The sequence below is a fragment of the Triticum urartu genome, chromosome 3A (assembly GCF_056163025.1).
Source record: "Triticum urartu cultivar PI428250 chromosome 3A, HENAU_Tu73, whole genome shotgun sequence".
Lineage (NCBI taxonomy): Eukaryota > Viridiplantae > Streptophyta > Magnoliopsida > Poales > Poaceae > Triticum > Triticum urartu.
Window position 1 is genome coordinate 703,242,444 of NC_141875.1, and position 18,411 is coordinate 703,260,854.

Here is an 18,411-nt window from a genome sequence, read left to right on the forward strand (position 1 = left end):
TGCATGCTCGCATTTGATCGGAGCATGGTATATCGACTCCTCGTCACACGGGACACACCACACCATCTTTAATGTGTCTTCGCCGCATCTCCCCGCCGGCACAAAGTTCATAAAGAACCCGCCACCAAAACCCGGAACTTCAGCTGCACACGCAGCCTCCACATCGTCTTGCAAAATCCCTCCCCGTGTGTAGAGCTGCTCGGCATCTTACATCTCTTTTCGTTTGATGTCTCCGTCTAATAAACAATTTTATGAGCATACGCGCATAATTCATGGTGACAATTTTGACACATCAAACATTCCAAATCCGATTGTATTTTTGGTTGGGCAAGGTAAGAGAAGGTTTTTCTACGTGGCCGGAGCAATCCGGACCGTCGCCGTTCAGGACGGACGGCCGGATCCGGTATCCGAGTCGTCATCGTCCCCAACCGGGGATACTATTGCAGTACAAGTACTACTCCCCTCCTCCCTTCCACCCAAAATCCTCCTCGCGTCACGCGTGAACCCAGCCGGATCCCCAAACCTCCTTCCGGTCCGACGCCTCGTGCCGCCGGCGCCGACGGGGGACCCCTCCGCCTCTCACGCGTGCCGCCGCCCCCGCCGTCGCCGTCCCGTCTCCCTCGCCGGGGCATCGCGTTCCACCCCGCCGGCGACTAGGTATGAATCCGTCGATTCCGTTTGCTGTATCCCGCTAGGGGACCTGCACGACCTGCGGGCGTGCCGCCGCGCGCCTGGTGCACCGCCTAGATCGGGGGCACGCGCGTGCTGCGGGTTCTCCTCTCCTCTGCCGCCGGTCGAGGAATTCGTCGAGTTCCAAGCTTTAATCTTTCCGGATCCGGCGAGCAGTTCGTCCCCCAAGATTTAGCAGATCTGGGTGGTACCGAGGGAGTTAGGGAGAGGTGGCGCGGCAGTGCAGGAAACTGCAAATTGCTCTTGTTTCTAGACATCGATTCTCTTAGTTAAATCCCACTAGGGGACCTTCACAGCTTGTGTGGCACACCATCTAGATCCGTCCCTGGACTCGTCGGCGTTGGCTTACATTTTTGCTCCAGCAGGAACACGGCACCCTGAAGCTCCTGAGCTAGAGTAGGAGGGGCAAAACCATCCAGCTGAAGAATGAAAACACATGAGCGTGCTGCCAACTTGGCTCTTGCTGGTATGCTTCTTAAAAATTTACGCTTTGGCGGTGGCCGTTACCTATCGTTTGTCCGACCTGATAGGATGTTTCACGACTCGTGGTCCTAATGCGTGTTTCGGCATGTGCAGGTTTGAGCTTGGCACCGCTCGTGATCAATGTGAACCCAAATTTGAATGTGATACTGACAGCATGTCTTACTGTCTATGTGGGCTGTTACCGTTCTGTCAAGTCAACTCCACCCGCTGTGAGTGCAGCATTTTCCTCTCTCTAATCTTTTCGTGTTAGCGTATCTCCTGGTTGGTAACTACGGTGATGGGTTAACATGAAATTATTGTGTATCGCTCTGTCCAACTCAACCTTTTCATTTCTTCTTATGCAGGAGACAATGTCCAAAGAGCATGCTATGCGGTTCCCTTTGGTGGGGAGTGCTATGCTTCTGTCGCTATTCCTTCTATTCAAGTTTCTCTCCAAGGACCTGGTCAATACTGTTCTCACTGCCTACTTTTTCATTCTTGGCATTGCTGCGCTCTGGTAATTCCAACTGTTCTTTGAAGAGTTTTTCCACGGATGTAAATACTTAAAAGTGTGAATGCAAACCTGAGATTATGTGTGATCCCTATTTTCTGATGCAGTGCAACGTTGCTCCCTACCGTCAAACGTTTTCTTCCAGAAGGATGGAATGATAATGCCATCGTCTGGCGTGCTCCATATTTCCACTGTATGATTCCCACCTTCATTTTGATACTTCCCACTTTGCTCTACATCTTGTAGCTCATGTCAAATTAACACATCATAATTTCTATTACTAGCCTGCTGTCTTGAGCCACTGTTTTGTTGTATCTCTAGTAACTCCAACTTGCCATGTACTTTATAATAGTATAAATGTGCTACCAAGAGTCCATATATTACTTATGGAGTATCCTAACTAAATAAGACTTGAAGAAAATTCAGCACTCATTTTCTGGCAACATGATAGTTTTCATTTGCTCCATGGGACCATGTGTTGAATTTTGCACAAAGAATAAAGATAAATCGAAGAGTGAAATTATAGAAGATCCTGTCTTCTGTAAACAATTAAATGGCATGTACACACATTTTTGTGACAATGTTTTGTTTGATATGGGTCTCATTGTTTTCTAGATTTGCAATGCTTTTGCTGCGGCTGATCACTCTTCTTGAGTTTTGCAAAACGATTGTGACTTCTTGATCATTTTAGAATTTTTCATGCTATCCCCCTTTACAAGGTTGAGTCTTGATGGTGATGTAAGCTCATTAACTTCATATTTCAGCACTGTCGGTGGAGTTTACCAAGTCTCAAGTTGTCGCTTCAGTCCCTGGTTTTTTCTTTTGCGTATGGTATGCCATGAAGAAGCATTGGCTAGCAAACAATGTTTTGGGACTTGCTTTCTGCATTCAGGTTTGCCCTTACTGCTACTTCTGAGTTTTCCTCCCTGCTTATTACTTGCTCAAAACTTTAATACGCCAGTTTTAATCTTGCAGGGAATTGAGATGTTATCACTAGGATCATTCAAAACCGGTGGTATTCTCTTGGTATGGATTCACTCAAAATTTGTAACGAACTGAAACTTAATATCACTATTTTCTGGTGGTGTACTTGTGAACACCTTTCATTATTTCAGCCACCCACATGTCTTCCTCCTTTTCACCTCTCTGCTTTCATAATCCTCACTTTGAAGCATGACACCTTTTCTTTTAATATAATTAATATTGTTTCTAGCAGCTCACCATATGCATGGTAGATAATGCTTTTGTCCTTGTTTTTATGATTTATTTGTAATATTATAGAATCTAGTATCAATCGTGGACTACTTTTACTGTGATGGTATTATAAATGATCCTTCTCTGTTTTTACTCGGCACTTCAGCAAATTGGTTCTGATTGGTGGTATCGTGTTGGCAAGTTCATGATTGCATTTTCACCACATAGTCTGTATTGTACTCTATGTTTTTAAGGCGTCCTGCCTTGGACGCTTAGGCGATAAGGCGCCCTGGCAGCGCCTTACAAATATGTCCGCCTTAGGCGCCTAGGCGCTAGAGCGGGTGGTGCTCGCCTTAGGTCGCCTTACCGCCTTAAAAACATAGACTGTACTCATCCTCTGGCAATTAGGATTGAACTGTGATCCTACTATCTCATGAATTGGATAATTTGGAACTATGATTGTTTACTACTAGCTCTACAACTTTTGAAATTCTTGTTGGTGTATGGCTTATAAAAATGCCAGTCCTAGTCAGTCTCTGCTGTAGTTTCACATATCGTCACTGAGCCCTTCCTTTTATTATTTCTTAATATTGTTTTGTGAATGGTTGCTCAATTCCTTTTATAATTTCAGGCTGGACTTTTTGTGTATGACATTTTCTGGGTTTTCTTCACTCCAGTTATGGTCAGTGTTGCTAAATCATTTGATGCTCCAATAAAGGTTAGTGTTTTGTTTGGGTGAATTCACATTATTGTCAACGTCATTTTGTTCCATGATGAGTATTTCAATTTATCCATCTGTTCCTCTCCTTTTGTAGCTTCTATTTCCCACCGCGGATGCCGCACGCCCGTTCTCTATGCTTGGTCTTGGTGATATTGTTATACCTGGTTAGTGATAAAAGCCTTGGCTAGTTTTCTCTCATATTCTAGTGATATTTGCAGTGATACTGGATTTCTTTTCTGATTTTCGAATTGATAGTACTACCACAACTCTGATCTGAGTATTGATCTATGGTGAACTGCTAGTCTAGTTGCCATTACAACTGGATTGCTGTTGATAACTTGATATAAGGGGACTTAGCTGCGGAAAGAAACCTGTAGTTGCTTGTTTATTTAATGTAGTCAGATATCATTGACTTACTAGATTTGGGTGGGAGATTCTATGGTTTTTTCGCTATCTCATTGCATGGACTTGGGCCATTACTAATAAAACAAATATATGCTCCAGTCCAGATATCAGGATTGTAGGTATCCAGTAGCTTCAGAAAGTAGTTATGATTTCGATAACTTCCAGTTGCACACAAAATGTATTTTCCAATCTGAGTTCTGCTGTCCATAAGGAGACATAAGGCTGTCCATAAGGAGACATAAAAAATTAGCTTGGAACTACGATGAATGCTTGGTTTTTGTAGATTACAGGAACTAAATTGAATCAAAAGTTTTACATTGATTGCCTGGCAAACAATGCATCCTCATTTCCCAAGGATGAGCTTGGTTGGTAAAAATATTTTGTTGTAATGATGCATTAGTCATTTCTGCTGTCTTCTGTGTTAACTGTTTAGTACATAACCAAAATTAGAAGAGCCTTTTTCAAAGAAGTTCTGCCCCATTCAATATTGGAAAACATGCATAGCTCCCATGTTTCCACAAGAACTCACTTATAACATACAATGTATATTTGTTATTATGATTCCAGGTATATTTGTTGCACTTGCACTCCGTTTCGATGTCTCGAGAAACATTAAGAACCGTTACTTCAATAGTGCATTTTTGGGATACACTGCGGGCATGATAGTAACAATCGTTGTGATGAACTGGTTTCAAGCTGCACAGGTTAGTTCTGTTACATTTTTGGTCATCTCGTTGCTCGTGATGTCTGTCCATCTCTGAAATATTAACACCTGTTTCTTTACCCACCCCCCCACCCCTCCCCCCCCCTTTTTTTGTTTTTGATACGCAGCCTGCTCTGCTATACATCGTTCCTGGCGTGACTGGTTTTGTGGCTGTTCACTCTTTGTGGAATGGTGAAGTAAAGCCGGTAAGACCTCTGACCAGCTTCCAACCTCGTCTTGGGTAAATTCACCTAAGAAAAGATGTAATTCTGCAGAACTGTACACCAATACCAGTTACTACCTCCGTCTCGGTGAATAAGTCATTCGTGTAGTTCTAGGTTGACGATTTAAATATCTAAATATGTATTATATGTGACAAAAAAATATATATTTAGAAACTACATCCGTGTAGAAATCTAGTGATATACTTTTCATGACATATAATACATATTTAATTCCTCAAATCGATGACCTAGAACTACGCGAATGACTTATTCACCTAGACGGAGGGAGTACTTGTTTCGTCCTTTGCTGTGCTTAAGACATTGCCATGTTACTTTTGTTTTTCATCTCATATTGTATAGTACCTATAAATCACTTGCTGTAAAAAATGCAAGCCTCATTTCTGACTATTGTACATTGCAGCTACTGGAGTTCACCGAGACGCAGCCCGAGGAGGAGGGAGCCGCCGAGAAAGAAGATGAAGATTCCAGTCAGAGCAAAAAGGTGGACTAGCGCTCGCTCGGGTCGGGTTGGGTCTTTTTAATTAATTAGGAGAGGAGAACCAAACCAAAGCAGGATTTCAAATAGGCTGTATGATCTTGAGAATCGAAAAACGATTCACATGATAGAACTCTTTTTGTTTTGAAAGGTCATTAAGTATCTGTTTTGGTGAGTGGTAGATGATGGACGAAAAGGGAACATATATGCTAAAAGACTTGCAACATAATCCAATCTGTGACATGACTATATATACCTGCTGCCGCCCAACTTTTGCCCCTTGGTTCAGTAAGTACCAGAAGTTGACTCAGTTCATGATGGCTGTTGTATCCCAAAATTGGCCAACATGTCTTTTCTTTTTTTCTTGTTTTGTTTTTTGCAGCAGATTGAACCACATGTCTACTTTCTCATCGCACCATCTCTCGTATGCAAATGAATGATATACTATCTCATCTTTGTTCATTCTACTATTGGCCAGCGCATCAATGGCTCTATCATTGTATATGCAGCTACTCCACTTCGTAAAACCTTTACTGACAATAGGTCATGATCCTTCAGGGCATCTCTAAACCTAGCCCTGTCCTGAAGACTTCCTTTTTTTTGTTGTTGAGAAAATTCACAACACCTCCTATACCGTGCGCCACCTTTGGAATAGCCGATTCCCAAACCTGGCCTTGTCCGTCACAGGCCCATTTAGTGGTTTCGGCTCCTCTGTTTTGTTCCTTATGTTTTGTATAATGTACGTGCAATGATGTATGTTTGGGCTGGTTGGTTTTTGAGCCGATTATTTTGTTTGTTTTCCAGAAAAATATTGTGTACCACATTTTTAGAAAAAATATTGATTAGTTTATAAAAGTAAATTTAATAGTGGAGAATGAAATATTGGGTATGTTTCTTTACATAAAATTTGTTGCATATTTGAAAAACCTCCAACGCTTATTAAAAAGGCTCATGAATTTTAAAAAATTCTTGTGAGTTAAAAAATGATCACAAATGTAAATATTTTTTCCAAAATTTTAAAATATTCATGAATTCTCAAGATGTTTCACGCAATTTTTTTAAATGTTGACCATTCTTTTAAAAACTGTTAATGAATTATTTAAATATTCATTAATTTTTGAAAGTTTATAAATCTTCAAAATTTTATGAATTTTAGAAAATAATAAAGAAAAAGACTAATAAAATGAAAACTAGCAAAAGAACTACATAAACTACTCGGAAAAAAGGAAACTGGTGCCAGCAGGTGACGGAAAAAATGACCTCGATACGTAACTATTTCACAAAGTGAACCGTGGGCGAAACAAATTCACTCAGCTAACTCTTTTGTGTAGCGCCTGACTGATAGGCGCTACACTCCTGGCCGGCCAGCGTGGCACCCTGGGGCCAAGCTCGGCCCCACCCCTGGTGTGCAGTGCCTAGCTGACCGGTGCTATCCTGCCATGTGCAGCGCCTAGACGACATGCACTTTGCTTGAACATAGTGACGTACTTAAGCACAACTCGAACATGTTGACATACTTCTTATTATGTTTATCCCGATTCTTGATCTTTCATTATTTTTTCCTATCCAACCTGTGTGTTAAAAAGCTCAATATTAGCACCATCGAAAAGGACATCACGATGCTAAGAGCATCTTCACTGGTGCTAATATTGAGCTTTTCATCGGTTTTAGGCTCAGACGGCACTTTTCACCGAAAAACGGCCCAACCACGCCTCCAACGCTCCCTAGGACGTCAAAATAGCGCCGACAAACCCAGGCGAAACCCGGCGCGCTGGGGGTCTCTTGGGGGCGCCGTCACAAGTTTCGGCGAATCATGTCTCACCACATGTCCTTTTTCTTGGCCCACTTAATCATTCTCCTCACAAACTTTTGCTTGGGGTGGGATGTGACTGGGAAGAAGCCCTCTTTATTTCGCTGGATTTCGCCGGATGACCACCAAGACACCAACTATTTTGGTTCGGTGATGTTCTTGGGGGTGCCAACGGCTGGAGATGCTCTAAGTGTTCACGGTTCATGCTCTCTTACCTGTGAAGTTGGCGTTCCGTGTCCTCCTATTCCGGCGGGTGACCCTGAAACAACCCAAACTGCCGGTAGACACGATGTGGCAGATGAAACTCAACCGTCCAAATTGCATATCAGTGGGCACCGTATAGGCCAAAGATGCCTTTCCTACAAGCACTTCAGATTCAGCGTGACCATGTGTGCTACACCAAATCTATCCCCGGCACCATATGGCTCCCATTCCACCTGCAATATAGCACAACATGGCAACATTGATGTCGAGTTTTCATAGAGAGCATGATAATGAGTGATGTAATGTCAATATTTACCTGCTCAGCGGTAAGCGTATCCATCTCGTTGGTGTACTTCTTGTACATGATATTGACATCGCTCGTCATCTCCGATACCACGTCCCACTTGTAAGCCCAAGTAGGGAGCCGTAGAGGGTTGTCATGATCATCCCAAGGCTTGAACGATACCTCTTTCGGGCGTCCAACTAGCAGGCGCTCCCAACCCCATGTCGAAAGTAGGAGCATACAACCACCAATGCAACCCTCTTTTGAGGACCTACGACAAGCATCATCCAACCGCACGTAAAGGCAAACAAGGTTCAATTAATGGCAAGATTGCATTAGTAATGTAGAAATAAACTACGAAAAATTGATTACCTGCCGTACAAGTAGGCAGTGCCACCAAACCCCAACTAAATTTGTTGTCCAAGACAGCAAACACCTTGAGCCACATCCATTGAGCGGTCTTGCCACCACCGTCAGCAAAGAGAGTCCCAGAGATAACATACCACATGTAACACGCGAGCACATCATCATTAGCATCCTCAGGGCAATGCACAAAGTGTTTGCTACAATCCACGTGTAAGGAGCGCCGGCAGCGGCTCTTTCTTTCTTGTCTCCATTGGATGGTGCCTCTGTAGGAGCCACACCAACAAGGGCCTCCATCTGCTGGCGCCACCCCTCATAATCGGTTCTCACACACAAAGGCTTCCCCTTGATAGGAACTGCAAGGATCATGGAAACATTCTGAAGTGTCATGGTCATTTCTCCAGTCCAGAGGTGGAACTGTGCGTCTCCGGCCTCCACCAATCCGTAAGTGCGGTGATTGCCAAAACATTCAGGTTTGGCGTCGACCGGCTGACAAGCTGAATGAATGGGAGGAGTCCTATCATCTAGATGTACGGTGTGTACTGCTCATCGTACGACATGACACTCGACGAAGCCCCATGAAACCGAATCTTCAGGGGTAAAAAGTTCTGCAAACATACAGGTCAGATTATTACGACATGTCTATTCGAAATAAACACAAATTAGAAACTACAAACTAGTATGCTTGTTACCATCTTCTTCTCCGACATCAAGTAGGCCCGGTGTTCAACGTCATAGTAATCATCCAGAAGCCACACCATCCTACATATTTCAAGCAATAGACATATGTGAGCATTCTTTCATATGTGAGCACGGTTTTGGCTTATAACCAAATATGAGCAAACCAATAGGTACACTTGAGATGAATATAACCAAATATGAGCATTATTTCATACAAATTCTTATGGAAGCATGATTTACAATAGGCACTAAAAGGAATTTAAATACTCATGTAGTACTTAGCAATGATACTCAACAATCATACAATAATCCAAATAATCATCTAATATATTTTCATCTCAACAATCATACATATGTGACTTTTTTTTTCATATATACGAAACAATTCTGTGGAACCATGATTTACAATACAAATCAACAACACTAGGGTTCCACAATGATTACAAATCATCTACAATTCCTAAATCACAGCACAGTATTTCCATTTTTCATATCAAGGGTTCCACCAAAACTTGCACAAATCTGAAAACTGTGAATGATTTTTCAGATAGAAAGAGGGGATCGGAGGAGATTACCTTTTAGTATGGATTGGGGAAGAAATCCACAAACGAAATCATCAGATCTGAAGGATTTTGGAGAGGCGATTGAGAGGGGGAGACAAGAGAGCCGCCGCCGCTGCTCTTTGTTTGGTCCTGCAACGAATGGGGGTGGGATGGGGGAGGGCCAGCCCGCTGCGGTTACTAAGTCACTGTGCCGCGCCTTTGTGCTAGGCATGCACATGGAAGCATAGTGCCCGTCGGCTAGGCGATGCACATGGCAGGATAGCGGCCGTCAGCTAGGCGCTGCACACCAGGGGTAGGGCCGGGCCTGGCCCTAGGGTGCCACACTCGCCAGGAGTGTAGCGTCTGTCAGTCAGGCGCTACTCAATGTAGTGTAGCGCCGACCTGTCGGGCGCTACACAAAATGGTCAGCTCGGTGAAATAGTTACACCCACGGTTCACTTTGCGAATTAGTTGCATCTTTTGGTCATTTTGTGCATTTTGCCACATGTGATACGTGTGCTGTCTCTATCCAACGATCTGCAGGTGGAATAGGAAACACCATCCCGGACACGCAGGCGCAAGTCCCACCCAAAAACCCCACTTCCCCTTCCTTCCCCTCTCCATGTCTCCATTCCCCACCCCGTCCAACCCTCACCCTAACATTGTCCGACCACTCCTCACCATCACCATCATCCTTGTACACGTTCCCACCCAGAGCATGATGCCTGATACTCGCTGCTTGATGTTGTTTGTTCCTCGTGCTAAAGAATTCTCATACATGTCTTTTTGCAACACCAATAACAATTACTGTGAGAAAAGGCTGGAAGCGTATGCCGCTAGGCAGGGACGCCTGTGTGTTATATGGGCACAAGGCAGAAGAGATTACATAGAGGAGGTTGTGGGAGGTTAGGATCGATCTCATCTATCTACATGATAGGTACAATGAGGGAGAGATTGATCCTACCGGCCCAACCATCCAACAGAGCACACTCACGCCTACAAACGTGATACACATGGTTTATACGTACACCGTGCATATACGCAGAGAATACAATGTCTAACACACCCCCTCAATCACAACTATCTAAGTTGAGATTGCGACGAAAAGTTTCCAATTGCTTAGCTGTCAAAGGTTTTGTAAACCCATCTGCCACTTGATCACCTGCAGGGATGAACCTGATATTCAATAACTTGTTTGCAACTCCCTCGCGAACAAAATGATAGTCAATCTCAATATGTTTCGTCCGAGCATGAAAAATAGGATTGACAGACAAATACGTAGCACCAAGATTGTCACACCAAAGAGAAGCCAACTTGGGATGAGGAACACCCAACTCTATAAGAAGATTCTGAACCCAAATAATTTCTGCAGTGGCATTGGGCTTTATATTCAGCCTCTGTACTCGATCGAGAAACAGTTGGTTGCTTACGAGCAGTCTAGGACACCAAATTACTGCCAATGAAAACCGCAAAACCACCTGCGGATCTGCAATCATCAGGACAACCTGCCCAATCTTCATCTGAGAAAGCACTGACCAACATAGAATTTGTCTTACAAATTTTTAGACCATGAGTCACAGTCCCTTGTAAATAACGAAGAATGCGCTCAACCAATGTCCACTGAACAGTAGTAGGAGCATGCAAAAACTGACAAACTTTGTTGACCGAAAAAGAAAAAGAAATGTTAGACCGTGTCAAGGGTATTGCAAAGCACCTACAAGGCTCCTGTACTTGGTAGAGTCCTCTCCTCCAAGAGGCTCACCATCATAAAGAGATAACTTTTCTGACGTGGGTAGGGGTGTATTTACCGGTTTGCATCCTTTCATGTCTAGACGTTTAATCAAATCAAGCAGGTATTAGCCTTGTGATAAAACAAGACCATTGTCGGTGTCAAAACCGGCGGATCTCGGGTAGGGGGTCCCGAACTGTGCGTCTAAGGCGGATGGTAACAGGAGGCGGGGGACACGATGTTTACCCAGGTTCGGGCCCTCTTGATGGAGGTAATACCCTACTTCCTGCTTGATTGATCTTGATGATATGAGTATTACAAGAGTTGATCTACCACGAGATCGTAGAGGCTAACCCTAGAAGCTAACCTATGGTATAATTGTATGTGTTGTCCTACGGACTAAACCCTCCGGTTTATATAGACACCGGAGGGGGCTAGGGTTACACAGAGTCGGTTACAAGGGAGGAGATATACATATCTGTATTGCCTAGCTTGCCTTCCACGCCAAGTAGAGTCCCATCCGGACACGAGACGAAGTCTTCAATCTTGTATCTTCATAGTCCAACAGTCCGGTCAAAGGATATAGTCCGGCTGTCCGGAGACCCCCTAATCCAGGACTCCCTCAGTAGCCCCTGAACTAGGCTTCACTGACGATGAGTGCGGCGCGCAGTATTGTCTTCAGCATTGCAATGCGGGTTCCTCCTCCGAATACTCCATAGAAGATTTTGAACACCAGAATAGTGTCCGGCTCTGCAAAACAGGTTCCACATACTACCACAGAGAGAATAATATTTGCACAAATCTAATCTGCTGACGCGTTTTGACAGCACAATGTTATGTCATGGCTCGGTCATTATTCGAACCGTTTTTCCCAACCAGCGCTACGCATACTGCGAGGCGGTTTTTCTGTCACGTCTTGTCAAAGCAGAGATCGTGTCCCCCTTATTGTGGGATTCTCATCAATACGGACGTGGGTAACCCAACCGTGCCTGTTGGTATGACTCCTAGATCTTAGGCAAGTCCAAAACGACCACGAGGAGGACGCTTGATATTCACCCTCTTTATAAAGAGGACGAGGCCTTTTCTTTTTTCCCTCTCGTGCCCAATCGAATCCTTCCCCCGCCTCGAGTTCTAACACCCAAAGCTCAGGTCAAGCGCTTCGGACCTTCAACTATGTCTGGATCCAACCTTCAAGGTTGGTGGATGCCTTCCTCTGTCACAGAGGAGGACATCAAGAAGCTGAGAGAGGCCAGATATCTGACTGCCAAAATTTCGCATAGGCTGCCTGCTCGAGGGCAGGTCATCCCTACTCCCGAACGCACCAAGAGTGTCGTGTTCATCTCCCACTTCCTCCGAGGACTAGGCCTCGCTCTGGATCCCTTTGTTAGGGGTCTTATGTTCTATTATGGGCTGGATTTCCATGATCTGGCCCCGGATTCCCTTCTTCACATCTCGTCATTTATTGTCGTATGTGAGGCCTTCCTACGCATTACCCCTCACTTCGGCCTGTGGCTCAAGACCTTCGATGTGAAGCCAAAGATGATCAAAGGGCGGCATGCAGAGTGCGGAGGTGCCTTAATAAGCAAAATTGCTGATGCTCCATGGCCAGAGGGTTCCTTCCCAGTGGTGTCTAGATTGTGGCAGCGGGAGTGGTTTTACATCACAGCTCCCCGAAGTGCCAAGTGGGTAGCCGCCCCACCTTTCGCTCGGGCCCCCCATCGCAACTGATGTCATGGATTAGCAGGGGGCTGAGCCGGGGTCCAGCAAAGGACGTGCCAATATTGCAGAGCCGTATCCGAGATCTTTTTGAGAGAGATTTCAGTCTGGTTATGGTAATGCAAGTTATGCTAGTTCATTGAGTCCAGCCTTGCAAACGTCGGCCCCTCCGTATGTGGGAATTCAACCCGGAAGGACCGCGAGCTATTCAGCACTTCCTCGGCATGACGCTCGAAGGGATGTACAAATCGTTCTTCGGACCCCAAATAGAGTGTCCGGACACCACCGAGGATGTGGGTTTCAGCTGCAACCGCCCTGCTACCCAAGTAAGTAATCCCATGGCCGAACCCGTTGTCCTTTTGTTTATCATGGCATCATTCTAAAGAGTCGCTCTTTGACCAGGACTGAATAACAAAGGCGAAGATGATCAGGTGTTCGGCCCCCCTTCCCGAGGGCTTGGACAATCCGGTACTGGACAAGATGCTCGAGCCGGCGCCTTATCTAGTGCCCTCAAAGGAAGATGAAGGGGGGAATAAAGAGGGCGAAAGCGGGCCTCACTCGCTACTCATTCCAACCGGGGGAATGAGCACCTCCGCGAGGGAGGATAACCAGGGCGAAGAATATGACATTCTCTCGCCCCGGGGAAGGAAGAGGACTACCTCTGAAGATCCGGAAACTAAGGTTTCCAAATGGGAGAAGAAATCTTTGCTAGAGGGTCCTGCCTTGGAGGGTATCCTTGCCGCACAATGTCCGCGCGGGGATCAGCCCTCTATCGAGCTGTAAGTAATCAAAAAGTACTTAATAATTAAAATATCCTACCTTACTTCTGAAGACAATAACCGATGCGTATAAATTGTAGTCCGGATCGCAGCCCTTCTCGACATAGTTCGTCTTCGGGGGATCTTCTTCCGGAGATGATGGAGAACGAAACGCCTCCTCCTGACACCCCGCCTCCGGAGGCGGGCGACCCTGAAGTGTCGTCACGGAGGGTATCTCCTAATCCGCAGAGGCCAGAGGATAACCCTTTGGCTACCCAGAATCCTCAGTATCCAGCTCCTAAGGAGAGCGATGACAAGAGTCCGGAACCGTACAGAGCACGGTCGGATGCACTGAGGGATCTTCTGGGGCAAGCGGCCGTCTTAGAAGCGCATCGTACGCTGATGGGTCCGATAATTGAAAGGATTTCATCCGTTGAAAGCGGATTGCATGAAGCCTTTATGAGTCTGCTGAAAGGCTTTGAGGTACGTGAAATAGTGTATGTTTTTGATAGTACCGCACACGTTAGGTGTGCCCTATGCAGATAGTAGCCCCTGAGACTCTGGTTGTCGTCGAGAATGGCAGCAAACCGAGGATCATATTCCCAGGTAATAACCCGACTGCCTTTATGTGCAGGTGGCTGAGGCTCCGGTGGCTAGCCGGACTGATGAGTTTACCGAGCTAAAGCGACAACTTGATGTGGTGGATGCCGATATCGTGCTTGTCAACCAGCGGCTTGACGAGGCACAGGGTAAGTGATTTCTCTGGTGATCGTCACATAATAAGAGGAGCATGATGCCAGTATCTTTAATATTTTGTGACTGCAGATGGAGCTGCTACCGTGGAGATCCTTCGGGCGGAGCTTGCCCGAGCCAAGGAACAAGCAAGGAGTAGCAATGCGGCCGCTCTAAAGGCGGCAGAAGAGTTGAGGGCCGAACAGGCCGCGCATTGCGAGAGCAAGGAAAGAATAGACAAAATGGCTATAGAGTTGAAAGATGCCGCTGACCGCTACCAGCTTCTTGAAGAAGAAAGCCGAGCGAGGGCGACGGACCTGGAGAAGGCCCTGGTAGCTGCCAAGGAAGCCCGCTCTAAAATTAGAGCGACGAAGGAGAAGCTGCATCAAGGTGCGGATATCATGTCTGGGAAGCCCTTCTTGTTGCGGACTAAATTCGAAGATCCGAAGTATGCTCCTCTTGACCGACTATGGAGTTCTGCGGACGCCTACGTGGATTTGGCTGCAAGTGCTGCTGATGCGGCCGAGTACTTCAAGGATCAGAAAGATCACGAAGTGGAAAAGCTTTTCTGGTCATAGTTTCATGCTCGAGTCCGTCCGCTGCTGTTGAATGAGCGAATGGCCGAGTGGGCCGAGCTCCATAGGTTGTCCGGACTTGCCATGAGGTCCGTTGTGGATCATCTGTGGCCGGGAGGACCAAGGCCGAATAGCTATTTTAGTTTAGTGCAACAATTCCTTGGTGCTGTGCCGCGCATCGATGCTATGAAGAGATCGGCGTGCATAGAGGGTGCGCGGATTGTTGGAAATATGCCCTAGAGGCAATAATAAATTGGTTATTATTATATTTCCTTGTTCATGATAATCGTTTAATATCCATGCTAGAATTGTATTGATAGGAAACTCAGATACATGTGTGGATACATAGACAACACCATGTCCCTAGTAAGCCTCTAGTTGACTAGCTCGTTGATCAATAGATGGTTACGGTTTCCTGACCATGGACATTGGATGTCATTGATAACGGGGTCACATCATTAGGAGAATGATGTGATGGGCAAGACCCAATCCTAAGCCTAGCACAAGATCATGTAGTTCGTATGCTAAAGCTTTTCTAATGTCAAGTATCATTTCCTTAGACCATGAGATTGTGCAACTCCCGGATACCGTAGGAGTGCTTTGGGTGTGCCAAACGTCACAACGTAACTGGGTGGCTATAAAGGTACATTACAGGTATCTCCGAAAGTGTCTGTTGGGTTGGCACGAATCGAGACTGGGATTTGTCACTCCGTGTAAACGGAGAGCTATCTCTGGGCCCACTCGGTAGGACATCATCATAATGTGCACAATGTGATCAAGGAGTTGATCACGGGATGATGTGTTACGGAACGAGTAAAAGAGACTTGCCGGTAACGAGATTGAACAAGGTATCGGGATACCGACGATCGAATCTCGGGCAAGTATCGCACCGATAGACAAAGGGAATTGTATACGGGATTGATTAAGTCCTTGACATCGTGGTTCATCTGATGAGATCATCGTGGAACATGTGGGAGCCAACATGGGTATCCAGATCCCGCTGTTGGTTATTGACCGGAGAGTCATCTCGGTCATGTCTGCATGGTTCCCGAACCCGTAGGGTCTACACACTTAAGGTTCGATGACGCTAGGGTTATAGGGAATAGATATACGTGGTTACCGAATGTTGTTCGGAGTCCCGGATGAGATCCCGGACGTCACGAGGAGTTCCGGAATGGTCCGGAGGTAAAGATTTATATATGGGAAGTCATGTTTTGGTCACCGGAAAAGTTTCGGGGTTTATCGGTAACGTAGCGGGACCACCGGGAGGGTCCCGGGGGTCCACCAAGTGGGCCACAAGCCCCGGAGGGCTGCATGGGCCAAGTGTGGGAGGGGACCAGGCCCAGGTGGGCTAGTGCGCCCCCCACAAGGGCCCAAGGCGCAAGGGAGAGTGGAAGGGGGCAAACCCTAGGCTCAGATGGGCCTAAGGCCCACCTAGTGGTGCGCCCCCCTCTCTCCCCCCTTGGCCGCCCCCCTAGATGGGATCTAGGCTGGCCGCCACCCCTAGGGGTGGAAACCTAGGTGGGGGCGCAGCCCCTCCCCCCCCCTATATATACTTGAGGTTTTGGGCTGCCATACACACGTGAATTCTCTCCTAGTTGGCGCAGTCCTACCCCTCTCCCTCCTCATCTCTCGTAGTGCTTAGCGAAGCCCTGCTGGAGTCCCGCGCTCCTCCACCACCACCACGCCGTCGTGCTGCTGCTGGATGGAGTCTTCCCAACCTCTCCTTCCCCCCTTGCTGGATCAAGGCATAGGAGACGTCACCGGGCTGTACGTGTGTTGAACACGGAGGTGCCGTCCGTTCGGCACTAGGATCATCGGTGATTTGAATCACGATGAGTATGACTCCATCAACCCCGTTCACTTGAACGCTTCCGCGTAGCGATCTACAAGGGTATGTAGATGCACTCTCCTTCCCTTCGTTGCTAGATTACTCCATAGATTGATCTTGGTGACGCGTAGGAAAATTTTGAATTTCTGCTACGTTCCCCAACAGTGGCATCATGAGCTAGGTCTATGCGTAGTTTCTATGCACGAGTAGAACACAAAGTAGTTGTGGGCATTGATTTTGTTCAATATGCTTACCGTTACTAGTCCAATCTTGATTCAGCGGCATTGTGGGATGAAGCGGCCCGAACCGACCTTACACGTACTCTTACGTGAGACTGGTTCCACCGACTGACATGCACTAGTTGCATAAGGTGGCTAGCGGGTGTTTTTTTCTCCCACTTTAGTCGGATCGGATTCGATGAAAAGGGTCCTTATGAAGGGTAAATAGCAATTGGCATATCACGTTGTGGTTTTTGCGTAGGTAAGAAACGTTCTTGCTAGAAACCCATAGCAGCCACGTAAAATATGCAAACAAAAATTAGAGGACGTCTAACTTGTTTTTGCAGGTATGCTATGTGATGTGATATGTGTTGGCGAACGTAGTAATTTCAAAAATTTCCTACGCACATGCAAGATCATGGTGATGCATAGCAACGAGGGGAGAGTGTGATCTACGTACCCTTTGTAGATCGACAATGGAAGCGTTTGGTTGATGTAGTCGTACGTCTTCACGGCCCGACCGATCAAGCACCGAAACTATGGCACCTCCGAGTTTTAGCACACGTTCAGCTCGATGACGATCCCCGGACTCCGATCCAGCAAAGTGTCGGGGAAGAGTTCCGTCAGCACGACGGCGTGGTGACGATCTTGATGTACTACTGCTGCAGGGCTTCGCCTAAGCACCGCTACAATATTATCGAGGACTATGGTGGCTGGGGGCACCGCACACGGCTAAGAATAAGATCACGTGGATCAACTTGTGTCTCTCTGGGGTGCCCCTGCCTCTGTATACAAAGGGTGTGTAGTTGCCACCATGCGTGCGTAGCTACCACCATGCATAGGAAATCGTCTCTCACTGTCAGAAATAATTTTCTACCCATGGTGTCATCGTAACTTTAAGCGTGCGGACCCTACGGGTTCGAGAACAATGTAGACATGACCGAGACATGTCTCCGGTCAATAACCAATAGCGGAACCTGGATGCTCATATTGGCTCCTACATATTCTACGAAGATCTTTATCGGTCAGACCGCATAACAACATACGTTGTTCCCTTTGTCATCGGTATGTTACTTGCCCGAGATTCGATCGTCGGTATTCCAAATACCTAGTTCAATCTCGTTACCGGCAAGTCTCTTTACTCATTCTGTAATACATCATCCCGCAGCTAACTCATTAGTTGCAATGCTTGCAAGGCTTAAGTGATGTGCATTACCGAGAGGGCCCAGAGATACCTCTCCGACAATCGGAGTGACAAATCCTAATCTCGAAATACGCCAACCCAACATGTACCTTTGGAGACACCTGTAGAGCTCCTTTATAATCACCCAGTTACGTTGTGACGTTTGGTAGCACACAAAGTGTTCCTCTGGTAAACGGGAGTTGCATAATCTCATAGTCATAGGAACATGTATAAGTCATGAAGAAAGCAATAGCAACATACTAAACGATCGGGTGCTAAGCTAGTGGAATGGGTCATGTCAATCAGATCATTCACTTAATGATGTGATCCCATTTAATCAAATAACAACTACTTGTTCATGGTTAGGAAACATAACCATC

General features: G+C 46.2%; 1 protein-coding gene across 2 annotated transcripts; it reads left to right on the plus strand.

The window, feature by feature from the left end:
• The first annotated feature begins 465 nt into the window (after positions 1-465).
• On the plus strand, positions 466-5,657 carry LOC125546103 (signal peptide peptidase 2). 2 transcript variants are annotated; one of them, XM_048710245.2, is made up of 12 exons: positions 466-657; positions 1,053-1,156; positions 1,267-1,382; positions 1,518-1,669; positions 1,771-1,856; positions 2,428-2,555; positions 2,639-2,689; positions 3,489-3,575; positions 3,673-3,742; positions 4,551-4,687; positions 4,815-4,892; positions 5,332-5,657. In XM_048710245.2, exons 2-12 carry the CDS (start codon positions 1,117-1,119, stop codon positions 5,419-5,421), a joined length of 1,035 nt encoding a protein of 344 aa, XP_048566202.1. In that variant the 5' UTR covers positions 466-657; positions 1,053-1,116; the 3' UTR covers positions 5,422-5,657. The 2 variants fall into 2 exon arrangements, with proteins under 2 accessions (XP_048566202.1, XP_048566201.1); XM_048710244.2 differs by having other exon boundaries at positions 1,056-1,156.
• The last annotated feature ends 12,754 nt before the right edge of the window (positions 5,658-18,411 follow it).